This window comes from Pseudophryne corroboree, chromosome 1 (assembly GCF_028390025.1).
Source record: "Pseudophryne corroboree isolate aPseCor3 chromosome 1, aPseCor3.hap2, whole genome shotgun sequence".
NCBI classification, from domain to species: domain Eukaryota; kingdom Metazoa; phylum Chordata; class Amphibia; order Anura; family Myobatrachidae; genus Pseudophryne; species Pseudophryne corroboree.
Window position 1 is genome coordinate 1057544615 of NC_086444.1, and position 21224 is coordinate 1057565838.

Consider the following 21224-nt stretch of genomic DNA (forward strand, 5'->3'; position numbering starts at 1 on the left):
AGTACATCAGGAGACGTGGAGGAGGCCGTAGGAGGGCAACAACCCAGCAGCAGGACCGCTACCTCCGCCTTTGTGCAAGAAGGAACAGGAGGAGCACTGCCAGAGCCCTGCAAAATGACCTCCAGCAAGCCACAAATGTGCATGTGTCTACTCAAACGATCAGAAACAGACTCCATGAGGGTGGTATGAGGGCCCGACATCCACAGGTGGGGGTTGTGCTTACAGCCCAACACCGTGCAGGACATTCGCCAAGGAGAACGTTCTGCTGCCTGCAACATCCTCCAGCATGACCGGTTTGGCAGTGGGTCAGTAATGGTGTGGGGTGGCATTTCTTTGAGGGGGCCGCACAGCCCTCCATGTGCTTGCCAGAGGTAGCCTGACTGCCATTAGGTACCGAGATGAGATCCTCGGACCCCTTGTGAGACCATATGCTGGTGCGGTTGGCCCTGGGTTCCTCCTAATGCAAGACAATGCTAGACCTCATGTGGCTGGAGTGTGTCAGCAGTTCCTGCAAGACAAAGGCATTGATGCTATGGACTGGCCCGCCTGTTCCCCAGACCTGAATCCAATTGAGCACATCTGGGACATCATGTCTCGCTCCATCCACCAACGCCATGTTGCACCACAGACTGTCCAGGAGTTGGCGGATGCTTTAGTCCAGGTCTGGGAGGAGATACCTCAGGAGACCATCCGCCACCTCATCAGGAGCATGTCCAGGCATTGTAGGGAGGTCATACAGGCACGTGGAGGCCACACACACTACTGAGCCTCATTTTGACTTGTTTTAAGGACATTACATCAAAGTTGGGTCAGCCTGTAGTGTGTTTTTCCACTTTAATTTTGAGTGTGACTCCAAATCCAGACCTCCATGGGTTAATAAATTTGATTTCCATTGATAATTTTTGTGTGACTTTGTTGTTAGCACATTCAACTATGTAAAGAACAAAGTATTTAATAAGAATATTTCATTCATTCAGATCTAGAATGTGTTATTTTAGTGTTCTCTTTATTTTTTTGAGCAGTGTATATATATATATATATATATATATATATATCTATATATCAACCAGCATTTATATTCCAGCTGATTCTGATTCTTCAAACTCAGCATGCTATTATTGGGACATATCTCTGGATACAATCCTGATACAGGGTTAAGGTCATTGCAAAGGAGGCTTACTGTACTTGTTCTTTCCCCAGGACCATACATTACAAATAACCATGTTTACCTGCAATATATGGTCCTGAGGAAAGGGTAATTAATGATACCATAAGGGCTGATTTTACGAGGTCTGAAGGCATGGTACTAGCTGCCTTGAGTGGTGTAGTTATCGGACAGGTGTATACTAGGTGTATGCAGGTTATAAGCAGCAAGTGGGGTATTAAAAATGCAGAGGATTCCAGCCAGGCAATTTATGATATGTTGTGATAAGTTGATGTTAATTCAAAGTATTTTTATTTCTGTTGTTCATTAAATTTAATGTAATCGTATTTCACTACCATGCGTCCCCTTTTTTATATTCTTATGTAGATACTGTACTGTTGTTGGATTGAGGAATGGAGAATGGAGGGATGCTACGTGAAAGATTATTCTACTAACATGAATATTGTATTAACTCTACACATGGTAATATAACTTTTTTGTGCTAATATATCTATATATATTTACCTGAATATAAGTTATATGCTTATATACAAACAGTCTCCAGTGCCGTGATTTTGGGAGGAGTGCATGTGATTTTACACTGCTGCACGGAGACTTGCTGCTTTCTTAGAGTTGGAGTGCCGGCTGCTATGGGCTATATATATATTTAAATGCGAAAGCACTCACTTACTCACTCACTCACTCACTCACTCACTCACTCACTCACTCACTCACTGATCACTAATTCTCTTACTTCCCGATATGTTAGAAAGCTGAAATTTAACATAGGTATCCTTCAGGTGTGAAATAGGAAAACTACGTAATTAGAATTTTAATAAACCTCCCCTAAGGGGATGGAAAGTGGGTTGACATAATGACATAATAACCAATGCGTGGCTTGCGTTGCGTGACGATAACACCCAACGGACAATCGGATTAAAATTTGGATTGCACCTCCAGAGTGTAGAATTTAATAAATTACAAAAATGGTCCTGTTACTTTTTACCGTATATGCTACGGGTGCTCCTTGGGTAATCCTAAGAACCATGGATTAATATTTACTTACATTAAGACGTCTCAAATTTACATCTCTATAGATTTACCAAATTTTTAACACTTATGTCTATGTACAACCCTGAGAATCAGAAACTCCTGTGCGAAGAATGGGTAGAGCAGCTAGTTTTATATATATATATATATATATATATATATATATATATATATATAAATTATGTTCTTTAAGAGAGGGGTGTTCCTCAGCCCCCTCTCAATCCTGAAAGAACAGGCGGCACCCCAAGGACTTGATGAAAACACGTGTATTAAGCAAAGTGGTCAAACAAGTGGCATAACTGCGCCAACGTTTCAGCGCCGTGCAGGGCGCTTTTGTCAAGGCTGTATGCAAGTGACACAAAACAAACCAGAACAGTGTAAAAACTTACCTTATATCTGTTAGTGAGAAAGAGAGAAGACCACGTCTGGGAGCTGCGGGAGCTGGCGTCCGGCGGGGTTTCCGGTGGGTGTGCCCGTCACATTGCCAGAAAGTGATGTCACTGGTAGCCAGGCAACCCCGGGCATCCTGGCCGTCGCTATCAACCCGCTGATCCTGGCGGAAGTAGAGCAAGAGAGTGTAAACAAACTGCAAATGCTGTGTACTGTGAGAATGTAAATACTTGCACAACTGAACATGTTGCGCTCAAAATGTAAAACAAGAACGTGACTTCAGCTGTTTAAACATTGGGAGTGCCGACCATACCAGTCTTGTATTGTTTGGGCTGTGCATACAGTCCCCAGCGGTATGGCACCCATTTTTCTTCATCCTCATCATTTTTGACTACGCAATATTCCGACCACTCACTCTAGTGTCAATTTATTGTCTGGTTGACACGAATTACAAAGCAATAACAGTGTGGTCGGTTAACCCCGAACATTCCAGCATGAATACATACAGCCGGAACCTCTAAAAAAGCCATGTCTACCCAAAATATGTCCATGGCTATTGATGACACGTTAGCATTCACGGATTCTGAGGCAGCAGCCATTCTATTCACTGAGGATACTCTGACCAATGAAGATAACACTACAACAGACGAAGTTTACCACACCTTATTGCGTCTAAAGAAGAAAGCGGTCGACTTTTTACTACACGGCACTTAGTTATCCGATTATTTTCGTGCCAAACGCATCCCCAGGGGATTTAGGGTTAAAAACGTTCCGACCATCGGTAGGAACAACCCGGAATTGTGTCACCGATGGATATCGGTACTTAATAAATGCAGCATGGACCTCATGCTTCTTGTTATTGAGGAACCCGGAAAAGAACTTAAGAAATATAGAAACAACATCACACAGCACGCAGTTGATCATCAATCAGTGCTAAATGACGTCCAGCATGCCAGCACGTGGGAGAAGTTAAAATCCCAACTGGATAATTACAAACGTGACCTCAGCATTCAAGAGATCCAAACTTCAGACGGTCAACATGGACTACGAGGACAACCGGGTCTACCGATGGCTACATGGCATTCCGGACTCCTCCTTTGCAGGTGGGAGAAAGCAACGCCAATCGTGGAGGGATAGATGAGCACGCTCCACGAGACGCACATACTCCTCTAATTCTGACAGTGATTTCCGTTGTCATGACTCTGACGGATCTAAATCACCCATACAGGCCCCTTTAGGGGTGGCTACGAAGGCACGATCCGAACCAGGAGCCCAAGGCCAAGCAGACGGGGGGGGGGGGGGGGGGGGACGACAAAATCACAGAATCTGGAAAACCTCCGCTCAAAGCCAGGAGCAGCAAGAGGAATTAGTGTTCAATCTATCATCTAGGGTGCTGACAGACACGGAGAATCAAGTCATTAGAAAAGGACTCTTTTATTCCTACTAATCCATATGATGATTTTCAATGGACAGTTGAACAGCATCGATTCAGTAGGACACTGCGTCTTAAAGAATTTTTTCAATACCAGTCTACATCATCTGAACAGGATCAACACCTTAAGCTTCCGTCCAAATCCACGTTTGACCCTCAATCCAATAATGTATCCATCAAGTCGTTCTCCAGGCTATTGGACACTTCCATAAAGAAATATAATCAAGCAGCTCCTGCCCTTTACCTCAATATCACCATGCAAGAACAGCAAGCCATTAAAGATTTAGCTTCCTACAGTGACATCACCATCCGACCGGCGGACATAGGGGGAGCAATCGTCATTCAGGACAGAAGTGCCTACATCAGTGAAATTGACCGGCAATTAGCAGATCCTGCCACTTACAAAAAACTGCGACACAACCCCACAGCACAATTCAAATTGGAAATTGACAATATTATAAAACAGGCGGTACAAGATGGTTATTTGGACACTAAAACCGCATCCTCTCTGGTACAATCTCATCCCATAGTTCCAGTTTTATACACAGTTCCCAAGGTCCACAAGGACCGGTTGCATCCACCGGGTCGTCCAATTACGTCAGCCAGAGGATCGTTGATCCAACCCATTTCTCAGTTCTTAGATTTGCATATCCAACCATTGGTGATCAAACAAGCGACGTATCTTAAAGACACCTCTCATCTGCTACTCACATTACAGGAAATTCCGAGTGTACCTAAGAACACCATCATGTGCCCAATGGATGTACAAAGCCTGTACACTGTCATACCGCATGGACAGGGGCTTCTGGCTATGCAACAATTCCTGGAAACTGAAGAATTTAGTGCATTACACACCCCTCTGTTTTTTAAACTCCTTGAATACACTTTGACCCATAACTACTTCCTGCACAATGGTGAATATTTTGTGCAACTCACCGGGTGTGCGATGGGGTCTAATGTATCACCTAGCTATGCTAACGTTTACATGTTTGCGTTTGAACGCCAATTCCTGGGCTCCGAGATCATACAAGCGAAGACCCTTTTGTATAAACGCTACATTGATGATCTTTTACTCTTCTGGACTGGGAGCGTTTCGGATTTGGAAGATCTACATCGCAACATCAAAAATAGCAATACCCCCATCAAACTAACCATAGAATCCAGTTACGAGTCAATACATTTTTTGGACGTTCAAATTGACATCCGTGGTAACACCATTGTCACATCCGTATATCATAAACCGACAGACCGTAACACTTTATTAAGGAACAATAGTTTCCATCCTCCAGCACTGAAAAAGGGCCTCCCCAGATCTCAGATGCTACGGGTGGCCAGGATCACAAGCAACAGGGAACAACTTGATGGTGCTCTCGATCAAGTGATCCTTAAATTTATGCAGAGGGGGTACGACAGACGCCAGTTAGCACGCATCAAGCAAGAAGTGCTACTCATCCCAAGAAATCAGCTCTTTGGCTCCATGCGGCAGCAAACCACCAAAAAGGTACCGTTTATTACACAGTACACCACAGCCAGTTCGGTCACCACCAGGGCCACACGAGCATTGTGGCCCATAGTAAGTTCGGATCCATCATTACCATGCTTCCACAATACAGCCATTATGCCCTGTTTCAAGAGAGGGCGCAACCTACGCGACATGCTTGTGAAAACTGATGTCACTCAAAAGAAACTCACTTCACTCAAATCAGGGTGCCAAAGGTGCCTGTCATGAACTACCTGTAAGCACATGGACACAGACCCCAAGTTCACTCATCCCATAACTAAGAAGACATTCAAAATTCGACATCACGTCACATGCACTTCACAATACGTGATTTACGTTATATCTTGTCCATGTGGTTTACTGTATGTGGGCCAAACCATACGTACTTTCAGGGAGAGAATGGCCCTACATAGGTCTGCCATCAAGGCAGCCCTTGAGGGCAAGCCCAACGAACAGCCGGTGGCTCGACATTTTAAACAGGCTCAGCATCAACTGCATCATCTGAGGCACATGATAGTAGATCACATCCCGGTAAACACGAGGGGAGGAGATCGAGCGAAAGCCCTAGCGCAAAGAGAGATCGAATGGATACATCGCTTGTCTACCCTGACGCCACATGGACTTAATGAACATGTAGCCTGGAGTGTACTTTTGTGATTAGCATATACTTGTGTTTCCGATTTGAAGACTGCAGCTCACACACTCTCTCTAGGATCAGGCATTTCTCTCTTCTACTGCAGAATCTATCACCATACATTAACAGGCAGAGCATCTCTCTGTTCTTGTTTAACATCTCCATCTATCTGGCTGGGTCTATTACGGCCCCAAGTATATCCACATTCATTCCTTATGTTAATGCATATGTACATATCAGAACATTAATGCTTGCTAAGAAGGGTTTAGTAGGCTATTTATTTTTTTCTGTATGGGGTTTGTAGCAGTTAGGCACACCCATATACGCTAAGTGCTGTTGCCCTCAGAGCTGTAATACATATTTTTCATCAACTATCGTTTGACATACCTTCAAGGCTATTTTTTCTGCTGATTACGTATAGCATCATTGTTTTTAACTTTTTAATATGCACTTTGCACAGTTTACAGTCACTCTGTGCTATATCGTTCACCATTTTCCCATGCACTCACACTGGGTACAATTCAGTCACGTTCTTGTTTTACATTTTGAGCGCAACATGTTCAGTTGTGCAAGTATTTACATTCTCACAGTACACAGCATTTGCAGTTTGTTTACACTCTCTTGCTCTACTTCCGCCAGGATCAGCGGGTTGATAGCGACGGCCGGGACGCCCGGGGTTGCTTGGCTACCAGTGACGTCACTTCCTGGCAACGGGACGGGCACACCCACCGGAAACTCCGCCGGACGCCAGCTCCCGCAGCTCCCAGACGCGGTCTTCTCTCTTTCTCACTAACAGATATAAGGTACGTTTTTACATTGTTCTGGTTTGTTTTGTGTCACTTGCATACAGCCTTGACAAAAGCGCCCTGCGCGGCGCTGAAACGTTGCCGCAGTTATGCCACTTGTTTGACCACTTTGCTTAATACACGTGTTTGCATCAAGTCCTTGGAGTGCCGCCTGTTCTTTCAGGATTGAGAGTGGGTTGAGGAACACCCCTCTCTAGAAGAACATAATTTCTATACGTTTTACAGTAGGAAGGCACCGGGGCAGCTGTTTAAACATTGGGAGTGCCGACCATACCAGTCTTGTGTATATATATATATATATATTTTTTTTTTTTGAAAGAAGCAGGGAGCGCCAATAGTGCATTAAAAGTGTAACAATTTATTTATAACACATCCAAATACGATGATCAAATAAAATCCGTACCATAAAAGGCGGTTAAACCACCGCTTGTATAACCAGCATGAAATTATCCCACAATACAACTCAGCATACGTGATTCAGTATCCATACGTCAGACCACGACCATACGCGTTTCGTCATCAGACTTCGTCAGTGGGCTTACAAGCGGTGGTTTAACCGCCTTTTATGGTACGGGTTTTATTTGATCATCGTATTTGGATGTGTTATAAATAAATTGTTACACTTTTAATGCACTATTGGCGCTCCCTGCTTCTTTCAAAATTTCTCGGCAGGATCATTACCCGTCCGGAATCGGGTCTCTGGTGGGGAAGCGACAGCTGGAAATCCCAGAGGTGCACACTGATAAAGACTAATCGACCAGTGAGACTGGGTGTCAGTGATTGTGAGAAACTGTTGATTCTTGTTCAGTCTGGGACTTGTAGTTCCACGGGACTTTTAACCTTTCCTTGTCCTTTGCGCTCATACATTTTTTCCTGTTAATATATATATATATATATATATGTATATACAGTTGTGCTCACAAGTTTACATACCCTAGCAGAATTTGTGATTTTCTGGCCATTTGTCAGAGAATATGAATGATAACTCACAAACTTTTCTTTCACTCATGGTTAGTGGTTGGGTGATGCCATTTATTGTCAAACAACTGTGTTTACTCTTTTTAAATCATAATGACAACGGAAACTACTCAAATGACCCCGATCAAAAGTTTACATACCCTGGAGATTTTGGCCTGATGACATGCACACAAGTTGACACAAACAGGTTTGAATGGCTACTAAAGGTAACCATCCTCACCTGTGATCTGTTTGCTTGTAATCAGTGTGTGTGTATAAAAGGTCATTGAGTTTCTGGACTCCTGAAAGACCCTTGCATCTTTCATCCAGTGCTGCACTAACGTGTCGGGATTCTGAGTCATGGGGAGAGCAAAAGAATTGTCAAAGGATCTGCGGGAAAAGGTAATTGAACTGTATAAAACAGGAAAGGGATATAAAAAGATATCCAAGCAATTGAGAATGGCAATCAGCAGTGTTCAAACTCTAATTAAGAACTGGATAATGAGGGATTCTGTGGAAACCAAATCACGGTCAGGTAGACCAACAAAAATTTCAGCCACAACTGCCAGGAAAATTGTTCGGGATGCAAAGAAAAATCCACAAATAACTTCAGCTGAAATACAGGACTCTCTGAAAAAAAGTGTTTCAAGATGCACAATAAGGAGGCATTTGATTAAAAATGGGCTGCATGGTCGAGTCGCCAGAAGAAAGCCATTACTATGCAAATGCCACAAAGCATCCCGCTTACAATACTCCAAACAGCACAGGGACAAGCCTCAAAACTTCTGGAACAAAGTAATTTGGAGTGATGAGACCAAAATTTTACTTTTTGGCCACAACCATAAACGTTACATTTGGAGAGGAGTCAACAAGGCCTATGATTAAAAGGTACACCATTCCTACTGTGAAACACGGAGGTGGATTGCTGATGTTTTGGGGATGTATGAGCTACAAAGACACTGGAAACTTGGTCAAAATTGATGGCAAGATGAATGCAGCATGTTATCAGAAAATACTGGAGGAAAATGTGCACTCTTCAGCCCGGAAGCTGCGCATGGGACGTACTTGGACGTTCCAACATGACAATGATCCAAAACACAAAGCCAAGTCGACCTGTCATTGGCTACAGCAGAATAAAGTGAAGGTTCTGGAGTGGCCATCTCAGTCTCCTGACCTCAATATCATTGAACCACTCTGGGGAGATCTCAAACATTGAGTTCATGCAAGACAGCCCAAGAATTTACAGGAACTGGAGGCTTTTGGCCAAGAAGAATGGGCAGCTTTACCATCTGAGAAAATAGCCTCATCCACAACTACCACAAAAGACTTCAAGCTGTCATTGATGTTAAAGGGGGCAATACACGGTATTAAGAACTGGGATATGTAAACTTTTGATCAAGGTCATTTGTGTAGTTTCTGTTGTCATTATGATTTAAACACAGTTGTTTGACAATAAATGGCTTCACCCAACCACTAACCATGAGTGAAAGAAAAATTTGTGAGTTATCATTCATATTCTCTGACAAATGGCCAGAAAATAACAAATTCTGCTAGGGTATGTAAACTTATGAGCACAACTGTCTATCTATCTATCTATCTATCTATCTATCTATCTATCTATCTATCTATCTATCTATCTATGTATTTACATATATCTTACAAATGTTATAGTGTTGGCAGCTGTTACAAGAGAGTCCACAGAGATAGCCAATGGAGAGTAGGGATGGCAGCAGCAGTGACAGTTGAACTCACTGGGTCCAGCAGCAGAAATTAGATGATTTCAGTAGATGCCCCAAACCACCCTGTTTTGATGTAATGACTCCTCAGCACTAACATGTCATTTCCCACTAATGTCCCACATGTATCACTGTGTAATATTAGTGGTAAGATGCTGCTGATGTGAAGCATGGCCATCACCAACTGCCGCCCGCATGCCACATTTGAATTCTCTATGGCATAAAAGCCCAGTGCACAGCAATATTACTGGCATTTCTTGAGTTGAAGCTGCTGCTGACAAATGAAAAAGAGCCTCCCAAGAGAGATCACGTTTGCTCACTAGAAACTTCTGCCAGCGATTCACCAGTGATCGAATCTCAGCACATAATCACATCTGTGTTTTTTCTTTCCCTTTTCTTTTTTTTTTTTTTTTTTTTAAATATGTGTAGGTACTGTCATCAGCTACAATGAGCCAAAGGGAGTTAGCCCAGCTGCTTTGAAATGGAGGAACAAACCATAACATCAGTGTGACATGGCTGCGGTCAGGACGCCGCAGACCATCCAATGGTGGACAATCATCTGGAAGAGGAACAGCGGTACCATCATCTGGAAGAGGAAGAGCTGGCCCATCATCAAGAAGAATGTCACCTTCATCAGGTAGAGAAAGTGCTGGACCATCATTGGGAAGAGAAACAGCTGGACCATCATTGGGAAAAGGAAGAGCTGGACCATTATCAGAAAGAGGAAGAAATGAACCCAGTGCCAGTAAAAATCGGGCAGCTGCAATGAGGGAAACACTCCTGAGGTTGGAGAACATCCTGAGGCCCATTCTTCCCACTTACAGCAGACGCACTGTTGCAGAAGGAGAGGACATAGAGTACTGTACCATCTGCATGTCTGACATTGAAGTTGGAATGGAAATGGCTGTATCATCCTGCCGCCATACCTTCCATTCCCCTTTCCTGACACAATGGCTAGAGATGAACAGCGTTTGTCCTGTGTGCCGCACAATGTTCTATGACCTGGACATTTTTTCCTACCTGGACCTAATCTAAACATCAAAAGTATATAACGGTAAGCTTGTTCCTTTTTTTTCTTTGTTTTAAGATCAAATAATTTTCTTCATAAACATATGCCCAGATTTATTAAGCTTTGGAGAATGGTAAATTGCGTGGTGATAAAGTACCAACCAATCAACTCTGTAAAATGGCAGTTATGAGCTGATTGGTTGGTTCTTTATCACCGTGCAGTTTATAGCACTCCAAGGCTTGATAAATCTGGCCAATGGTTTATTTTCTGAACAATAAATAAGAACATACAGTACTTGATGTGTGTAAAAATGTAAGTTTAGACATGCATCAGAACTAACAAGATTATAGTCGTCACTTTTTGTGCAGGCCCTTCTTGTTTGTAAATAAAGCAAAAAAGCAAGAAACTGGGCTAATCCATGTGGCATTGCAGGTGGGGCAGATGTAACATGTTCAGACAGATTTAGATTTGGGCGGGTTGAAATCTAAATTGCAGTATAAAAATAAAGCTGTCTAACATTTGTGGGTTGCATGCAAAAGCAGCTAGTAAAATGACATTAGGCAGCCACCTCATGGGTGTGTTGGAAGAGCTGCTAAGCTGCTAATTACTTTTTAAAATGTTGACAGTTACATCCAACTCATCGATAGCGTAAGTACTTAAAAATGTAAACCCAGGCGGGTAGTTTTATATGTACGGGGGGGGGGGGGGATTTTTGTGTGTAGCATTATACGTACATTGGGGGCAGATGTGTAAAGTTATACATTGTGTACAGGGGGGGGGGCTGGTGTGTAGTATTAAATGTATGGGGGGGCAGTTATGTTATATGTTATATGTACAGAGGGGGAGGTTTTGGGGGGATGTGTGTAGTATTATAGAAACGGAGGGAAGGTGTATAATGTTATATGTACAGAAGGTTGGGGGCTGCTGTGCAGTATTATATGTACAGAGGGGAGGTGTGTAATGTTATATGTACAGTGGGGGGGCTGGTGCTGGTGTCTAGTATTATATGTAAAGGTGTGGCAGCTGTGTAGTGTTATATGTGTATTGGTGGGCTGGTGTGTAGTATTATATGTAAAGGTGTGACTACTGTGTAGTGTTATATGTATAGGGGTGGGCTGGTGTGTAGTATTATATGTAAAGGTGTGGCAGCTGTGTAGTGTTATATGTATAGGGGTGGGCTGGTGTGTAGTATTATATATACAGGGGGCACTCTGGTTGTGGGTCAGATTAGGCCTTGCTATGGTAGTACCAGTGGTGCAAGTAGAAATATTTTCTTAGTGGTACTGAGTGTGCTGAAAAATGGTCATAGCCACATGACATTAGGTGGTGTGGCCACACAGCACAGTCTATTTTCTTTGCACTCTGGAGGCAGGGCTAGAAATATATAGCAATGACCCCAGTATAATAGAAATATAGTGTAATGCCCACAATTTAATAAAAATACATAGTATGCCCCCATTATAACAGACATATATACTGTAGTAGTGCCCCCGGTATAACAGAAATATATAGTAGCGTCCACATTACAATAGAAATATACAGTATAGTAATGCCACATAATAATAGACATATATAAAAGTGTGCACATTAAAATAGAAATATATAGAAATGCCTCATAATAATAGAAATATATAGTAGTGCACACATTACAATAGAAATACATAGTAATGCCCCATAATAATAGACGTATATAGTAGTGTCCACATTACAATAGAAATATATCGTAATGCCCCCATAGTAATAGACATATATAGTAGTGTCCACAATACAATAGAAATATAAAGTAATGCCCCCATAATAATAGACATATATAATATCCACATTACAGTAGAAATATATAGTAATGCCCCCATAATAATAGACGTATATAGTAGTGTCCACATTACAATAGAAATATAAAGTAATGACCGCATGATAATAGAAATATATAGTAGTGTCCACATTACAATAGAAATATAAAGTAATGACCGCATGATAATAGAAATATATAGTAGTGTCCACATTACAATAGAAAAATATAGTAATGCCCATAATAATAGACGTATATAGTAGTGTCCCACATTACAATAGAAATATAAAGTAATGCCCCATAATAATAGACATATATAGTAGTGTCCCACGTTACAATAGAAATATATAGGAATGCCCCATAATAATAGAAATATATATTAGTGTCCACATTACAATAGAAATACATAGTAATGCCCCATAATAATAGACATATATAGTAGTGTCCCACATTACAATAGAAATATAAAGTAATGCCCCATAATAATAGACATATATAGTAGTGTCCACATTACAATAGAAATATATAGTAATGCCTCATAATAATATATGTATATAGTAGTGTCCACATTACAATAGAAATATGTAGTAATGCCCCATAATAATAGACATATATAGTAGTGTCCACATTACAATAGAAATATATAGTAATGCCCCATAAGAATAGACGTATATAGTAGTGTCCAGATTACAATAGAAATATAAAGTAATATCCCATAATAATAGACATATATAGTAGTGTCCCAAATTACAATAGAAATATATAGTAATGCCCATAATAATAGACATATATAGTAGTGTCCCACATTACAATAGAAATATATAGGAATGCCCCATAATAATAGAAATATATAGTAGTGTCCACATTACAATAGAAATATATAGTAATGCCCATAATAATAGACGTATATAGTAGTGTCCCACATTACAATAGAAATATAAAGTAATGCCCAATAATAATAGACATATATAGTAGTGTCCACATTACAATAGAAATATATAGTAATGCCCATAATTTAAAAAAAACAACACATATACAGTATGGTTTATTATCAACATGAAATCAACTGGACAATTCATTCAATGCACACAGTATCTCATGGTTGGTTTTTCCTTGTAAATGATTGCTGCTTTAAAAAAAACGTACAAGTTCAGCTGGAATCCCAGAGCTCCGGTCGTCTTGCATTGCATTACATCCAGCCCATGGTCTCACATTTCTTGCATATTAATAGAAGTGTCTGGCAAAAATGAAAGTGAAAAAATAAAATAAAAAAAATCATATCTAAATCTAATCACGAGGGGCATCTACTAAAGAGTAAATAATGTAATATAATATTAATAATAATATTAATAATAATAATAATAATAATTATTATTAAATAATTATTAAACAATTATGAATGATAATTATAATGATGAATTCTGAAATAATAATTCTGAAATAATATTTGTTGAAATAATGGAAAAAAAATGTTTTTGTTTTGTTTTTAGTTAGTTACAGGTTAATTTCCCAATCACTAAATGTATTAAAAGCAAAACCACCTCTAAATGATACATTGTCAAAAGCATAATGTAACAGCCAATGCCAAATGGCTGCTACTGTATTAACAATTCCTCAGTAGTATATATCAAGTACTGTACGTCTTTAAAGCTAGCACTTTAAAACATGGCTTTTTTTTTATTATTTAGAATGTCAATAATAATATGAGCCCAGTGATTCAGGTTTCAGTGTATGCAGTATAGTGGTTATTTCTGCAAACATCATTCGTTCTGTCAGCAATGTCACCCTGGCTACCAGGCTACAGATACCTGAGGAACAGTCACGTATGTTAGCATGTCTCCTCCTACAGCCTGTTCTGTTAGCAACTCAGTGTTGTTAGAGAAAGGTATACAGGCAGAAGCATGCTTCACACTAATCACAAGGTAATGTCTAATCTCTAATAACCATTCTTACCATGCACTGATCTTGGGTAATAAGAATGCATTTCTACACACAGGGGGAACAGAGGAGGTTTCATCGTGTGGCCACCAATATAAAGCATGTGTGTGGGATGCTGCTGAGTGTTAAAAGGTAGGCAAAGAGAATAATGAATATCATTCACAATTTGATCTTATTTAGTGGTGATACTACATATAATACAAAGCACATAGGGTTATGGTAGTTGAAGTTCTGGGGTGTTATGTGACTTGAAGTAAATGAAGTGTAATAATCTCCAGCTATGGTGGAACCAGAAGTAATAGGACATGCTGAGACTTGTAGTTTCACCATAGCTGCAAAACTATACATAGCCATAGTGTGAGCTCTGCAGAACATTTCTGTTTTTGTTTGGGCTGTTTTGGAGTTCTTAGTATTTAGAGATGAGCGCCTGAAATTTTTCGGGTTTTGTGTTTTGGTTTTGGGTTCGGTTCCGCGGCCGTGTTTTGGGTTCGAACGCGTTTTGGCAAAACCTCACCGAATTTTTTTTGTCGGATTCGGGTGTGTTTTGGATTCGGGTGTTTTTTTCAAAAAACACTAAAAAACAGCTTAAATCATAGAATTTGGGGGTCATTTTGATCCCAAAGTATTATTAACCTCAAAAACCATAATTTACACTCATTTTCAGTCTATTCTGAATACCTCACACCTCACAATATTATTTTTAGTCCTAAAATTTGCACCGAGGTCGCTGTGTGAGTAAGATAAGCGACCCTAGTGGCCGACACAAACACCGGGCCCATCTAGGAGTGGCACTGCAGTGTCACGCAGGATGTCCCTTCCAAAAAACCCTCCCCAAACAGCACATGACGCAAAGAAAAAAAGAGGCGCAATGAGGTAGCTGTGTGAGTAAGATTAGCGACCCTAGTGGCCGACACAAACACCGGGCCCATCTAGGAGTGGCACTGCAGTGTCACGCAGGATGGCCCTTCCAAAAAACCCTCCCCAAACAGCACATGACGCAAAGAAAAAAAGAGGCGCAATGAGGTAGCTGTGTGAGTAAGATTAGCGACCCTAGTGGCCGACACAAACACCGGGCCCATCTAGGAGTGGCACTGCAGTGTCACGCAGGATGTCCCTTCCAAAAAACCCTCCCCAAACAGCACATGACGCAAAGAAAAAAAGAGGCGCAATGAGGTAGCTGACTGTGTGAGTAAGATTAGCGACCCTAGTGGCCGACACAAACACCGGGCCCATCTAGGAGTGGCACTGCAGTGTCACGCAGGATGTCCCTTCCAAAAAACCCTCCCCAATCAGCACATGATGCAAAGAAAAAGAAAAGAAAAAAGAGGTGCAAGATGGAATTGTCCTTGGGCCCTCCCACCCACCCTTATGTTGTATAAACAAAACAGGACATGCACACTTTAACCAACCCATCATTTCAGTGACAGGGTCTGCCACACGACTGTGACTGATATGACGGGTTGGTTTGGACCCCCCCCAAAAAAGAAGCAATTAATCTCTCCTTGCACAAACTGGCTCTACAGAGGCAAGATGTCCACCTCATCTTCACCCTCCGATATATCACCGTGTACATCCCCCTCCTCACAGATTATCAATTCGTCCCCACTGGAATCCACCATCTCAGCTCCCTGTGTACTTTGTGGAGGCAATTGCTGCTGGTCAATGTCTCCGCGGAGGAATTGATTATAATTCATTTTAATGAACATCATCTTCTCCACATTTTCTGGATGTAACCTCGTACGCCGATTGCTGACAAGGTGAGCGGCGGCACTAAACACTCTTTCGGAGTACACACTTGTGGGAGGGCAACTTAGGTAGAATAAAGCCAGTTTGTGCAAGGGCCTCCAAATTGCCTCTTTTTCCTGCCAGTATAAGTACGGACTGTGTGACGTGCCTACTTGGATGCGGTCACTCATATAATCCTCCACCATTCTATCAATGTTGAGAGAATCATATGCAGTGACAGTAGACGACATGTCCGTAATCGTTGTCAGGTCCTTCAGTCCGGACCAGATGTCAGCATCAGCAGTCGCTCCAGACTGCGCTGCATCACCGCCAGCGGGTGGGCTCGGAATTCTGAGCCTTTTCCTCGCACCCCCAGTTGCGGGAGAATGTGAAGGAGGAGATGTTGACAGGTCGCGTTCCGCTTGACTTGACAATTTTGTCACCAGCAGGTCTTTCAACCCCAGCAGACTTGTGTCTGCCGGAAAGAGAGATCCAAGGTAGGCTTTAAATCTAGGATCGAGCACGGTGGCCAAAATGTAGTGCTCTGATTTCAACAGATTGACCATCCGTGAATCCTTGTTAAGCGAATTAAGGGCTCCATCCACAAGTCCCACATGCCTAGCGGAATCGCTCCCTTTTAGCTCCTTCTTCAATGCCTCCAGCTTCTTCTGCAAAAGCCTGATGAGGGGAATGACCTGACTCAGGCTGGCAGTGTCTGAACTGACTTCACGTGTGGCAAGTTCAAAGGGCATCAGAACCTTGCACAACGTTGAAATCATTCTCCACTGCACTTGAGACAGGTGCATTCCACCTCCTATATCGTGCTCAATTGTATAGGCTTGAATGGCCTTTTGCTGCTCCTCCAACCTCTGGAGCATATAGAGGGTTGAATTCCACCTCGTTACCACTTCTTGCTTCAGATGATGGCAGGGCAGGTTCAGTAGTTTTTGGTGGTGCTCCAGTCTTCTGTACGTGGTGCCTGTACGCCGAAAGTGTCCCGCAATTCTTCTGGCCACCGACAGCATCTCTTGCACGCCCCTGTCGTTTTTTAAAAAATTCTGCACCACCAAATTCAAGGTATGTGCAAAACATGGGACGTGCTGGAGTTTGCCCATATTTAATGCACACACAATATTGCTGGCGTTGTCCGATGCCACAAATCCACAGGAGAGTCCAATTGGGGTAAGCCATTCCGCGATGATCTTCCTCAGTTGCCGTAAGAGGTTTTCAGCTGTGTGCGTATTCTGGAAAGCGGTGATACAAAGCGTAGCCTGCCTAGGAAAGAGTTGGCGTTTGCGAGATGCTGCTACTGGTGCCGCCGCTGCTGTTCTTGCGGCGGGAGTCCATACATCTACCCAGTGGGCTGTCACAGTCATATAGTCCTGACCCTGCCCTGCTCCACTTGTCCACATGTCCGTGGTTAAGTGGACATTGGGTACAACTGCATTTTTTAGGACACTGGTGAGTCTTTTTCTGACGTCCGTGTACATTCTCGGTATCGCCTGCCTAGAGAAGTGGAACCTAGATGGTATTTGGTAACGGGGGCACACTGCCTCAATAAATTGTCTAGTTCCCTGTGAACTAACGGCGGATACCGGACGCACGTCTAACACCAACATAGTTGTCAAGGCCTCAGTTATCCGCTTTGCAGTAGGATGACTGCTGTGATATTTCATCTTCCTCGCAAAGGACTGTTGAACAGTCAATTGCTTACTGGAAGTAGTACAAGTGGGCTTACGACTTCCCCTCTGGGATGACCATCGACTCCCAGCGGCAACAACAGCAGCGCCAGCAGCAGTAGGCGTTACACGCAAGGATGCATCGGAGGAATCCCAGGCAGGAGAGGACTCGTCAGAATTGCCAGTGACATGGCCTGCAGGACTATTGGCATTCCTGGGGAAGGAGGAAATTGACACTGAGGGAGTTGGTGGGGTGGTTTGCGTGAGCTTGGTTACAAGAGGAAGGGATTTACTGGTCAGTGGACTGCTTCCGCTGTCACCCAAAGTTTTTGAACTTGTCACTGACTTATTATGAATGCGCTGCTGGTGACGTATAAGGGAGGATGTTCCGAGGTGGTTAACGTCCTTACCCCTACTTATTACAGCTTGACAAAGGGAACACACGGCTTGACACCTGTTGTCCGCATTTCTGGTGAAATACCTCCACACCGAAGAGCTGATTTTTTTGGTATTTTCACCTGGCATGTCAACGGCCATATTCCTCCCACGGACAACAGGTGTCTCCCCGGGTGCCTGACTTAAACAAACCACCTCACCATCAGAATCCTCCTGGTCAATTTCCTCCCCAGCGCCAGCAACACCCATATCCTCCTCATCCTGGTGTACTTCAACACTGACATCTTCAATCTGACTATCAGGAACTGGACTGCGGGTGCTCCTTCCAGCACTTGCAGGGGGCGTGCAAATGGTGGAAGGCGCATGCTCTTCACGTCCAGTGTTGGGAAGGTCAGGCATCGCAACCGACACAATTGGACTCTCCTTGTGGATTTGGGATTTCGAAGAATGCACAGTTCTTTGCTGTGCTGCTTTTGCCAGCTTGAGTCTTTTCATTTTTCTAGCGAGAGGCTGAGTGCTTCCATCCTCATGTGAAGCTGAACCACTAGCCATGAACATAGGCCAGGGCCTCAGCCGTTCCTTGCCACTCCGTGTGGTAAATGGCATATTGGCAAGTTTACGCTTCTCCTCCGACAATTTTATTTTAGGTTTTGGAGTCCTTTTTTTTCTGATATTTGGTGTTTTGGATTTGACATGCTCTGTACTATGACATTGGGCATCGGCCTTGGCAGACGACGTTGCTGGCATTTCATCGTCTCGGCCATGACTAGTGGCAGCAGCTTCAGCACGAGGTGGAAGTGGATCTTGATCTTTCCCTAATTTTGGAACCTCAACATTTTTGTTCTCCATATTTTAATAGGCACAACTAAAAGGCACCTCAGGTAAACAATGGAGATGGATACTAGTATACAATTATGGACTGCCTGCCGACTGCAGACACAGAGGTAGCCACAGCCGTGAACTACCGTACTGTACTGTGTCTGCAGCTAATATAGACTGGTTGATAAAGAGAAGATGTCTATGTAACTATGTATGTATAAAGAAGACTGAAAAAAATCCACGGTTAGGTGGTATACAATTATGGACGGACTGCCTGCCGAGTGCAGACACAGAGGTAGCCACAGCCGTGAACTACCGTACTGTACTGTGTCTGCAGCTAATATAGACTGGTTGATAAAGAGAAGATGTCTATGTAACTATGTATGTATAAAGAAGACTGAAAAAAATCCACGGTTAGGTGGTATACAATTATGGACGGACTGCCTGCCGAGTGCAGACACAGAGGTAGCCACAGCCGTGAACTACCGTACTGTACTGTGTCTGCAGCTAATATAGACTGGTTGATAAAGAGAAGATGTCTATGTAACTATGTATGTATAAAGAAGAATGAAAAAAAACCACGGTTAGGTGGTATACAATTATGGACGGACTGCCTGCCGAGTGCAGACACAGAGGTAGCCACAGCCGTGAACTACCGTACTGTACTGTGTCTGCAGCTAATATAGACTGGTTGATAAAGAGAAGATGTCTATGTAACTATGTATGTATAAAGAAGAATGAAAAAAAACCACGGTTAGGTGGTATACAATTATGGACGGACTGCCTGCCGAGTGCAGACACAGAGGTAGCCACAGCTGTGAACTACCGTACTGTACTGTGTCTGCAGCTAATATAGACTGGTTGATAAAGAGAAGATGTCTATGTAACTATGTATGTATAAAGAAGAATGAAAAAAATCCACGGTTAGGTGGTATTACAATTATGGACGGACTGCCTGCCGAGTGCAGAGACACAGAGGTAGCCACAGCCGTGAACTACCGTACTGTGTCTGCTGCGACTGGATGATAAATTATATAAAAAATATATATATATCACTACTGCAGCCGGACAGGTATATATTATATATTATATAATGACGGACCTGCTGGACACTGTCTGTCAGCAGAATGAGTTTTATTTTTATAGAATAAAAAAAAAAAAACACACAAGTGAAGTCACACGACGAGTGTTTAACTTTTTCAGGCAATCACAATATAAGTATACTACTAACTATACTGGTGGTCAGTGTGGTCAGGTCACTGGTCAGTCACACTGGCAGTGGCACTCCTGCAGCAAAAGTGTGCACTGTTTAATTTTAATATAATATGTACTCCTGGCTCCTGCTATAACCTATAACTGGCACTGCAGTAGTGCTCCCCAGTCTCCCCCACAATTATAAGCTGTGTGAGCTGAGCAGTCAGACAGATATATAATATATATAGATGATGCAGCACACTGGCCTGAGCCTGAGCAGTGCACACAGATATGGTATGTGACTGACTGAGTCACTGTGTGTATCGCTTTTTTCAGGCAGAGAACGGATATATTAAATAAACTGCACTGTGTGTCTGGTGGTCACTCACTATATAATATATTATGTACTCCTGGCTCCTGCTATAACCTATAACTGGCACTGCAGTAGTGCTCCCCAGTCTCCCCCACAATTATAAGCTGTGTGAGCTGAGCAGTCAGACAGATATATATAATATTATATATAGATAATAGATGATGCAGCACACTGGCCTGAGCCTGAGCAGTGCACACAGATATGGTATGTGACTGACTGAGTCACTGTGTGTATCGCTTTTTTCAGGCAGAGAACGGATATATTAAATAAACTGCACTGTGTGTCTGGTGGTCACTCACTATATAATATATTATGTACTCCTGGCTCCTGCTATAACCTATAACTGGCACTGCAGTAGTGCTCCCCAGTCTCCCCCACAATTATAAGCTGTGTGAGCTGAGCAGTCAGACAGATATATATAATATTATATATAGATAATAGATGATGCAGCACACTGGCCTGAGCCTGAGCAGTGCACACAGATATGGTATGTGACTGACTGAGTCACTGTGTGTATCGCTTTTTTCAGGCAGAGAACGGATATATTAAATAAACTGCACTGTGTGTCTGGTGGTCACTCACTATATAATATATTATGTACTCCTGGCTCCTGCTATAACCTATAACTGGCACTGCAGTAGTGCTCCCCAGT

General features: G+C 42.6%; 1 protein-coding gene across 2 annotated transcripts in view; it reads left to right on the forward strand.

Annotated features, from left to right (window-relative positions):
- Positions 1 to 14297: 14297 nt before the first annotated feature.
- Positions 14298 to 21224, forward strand: part of LOC134925262 (uncharacterized) — a 212545-nt gene continuing 205618 nt past the window's right edge. For both annotated transcript variants that reach the window (XM_063920904.1, XM_063920905.1), the window contains exons 1-2: positions 14298 to 14370; positions 14445 to 14518. In XM_063920904.1, the coding sequence (XP_063776974.1) occupies positions 14350 to 14370; positions 14445 to 14518 (95 nt within the window). In that variant the 5' untranslated portion in view covers positions 14298 to 14349. The remainder of the gene's footprint in view (positions 14371 to 14444; positions 14519 to 21224) is intronic.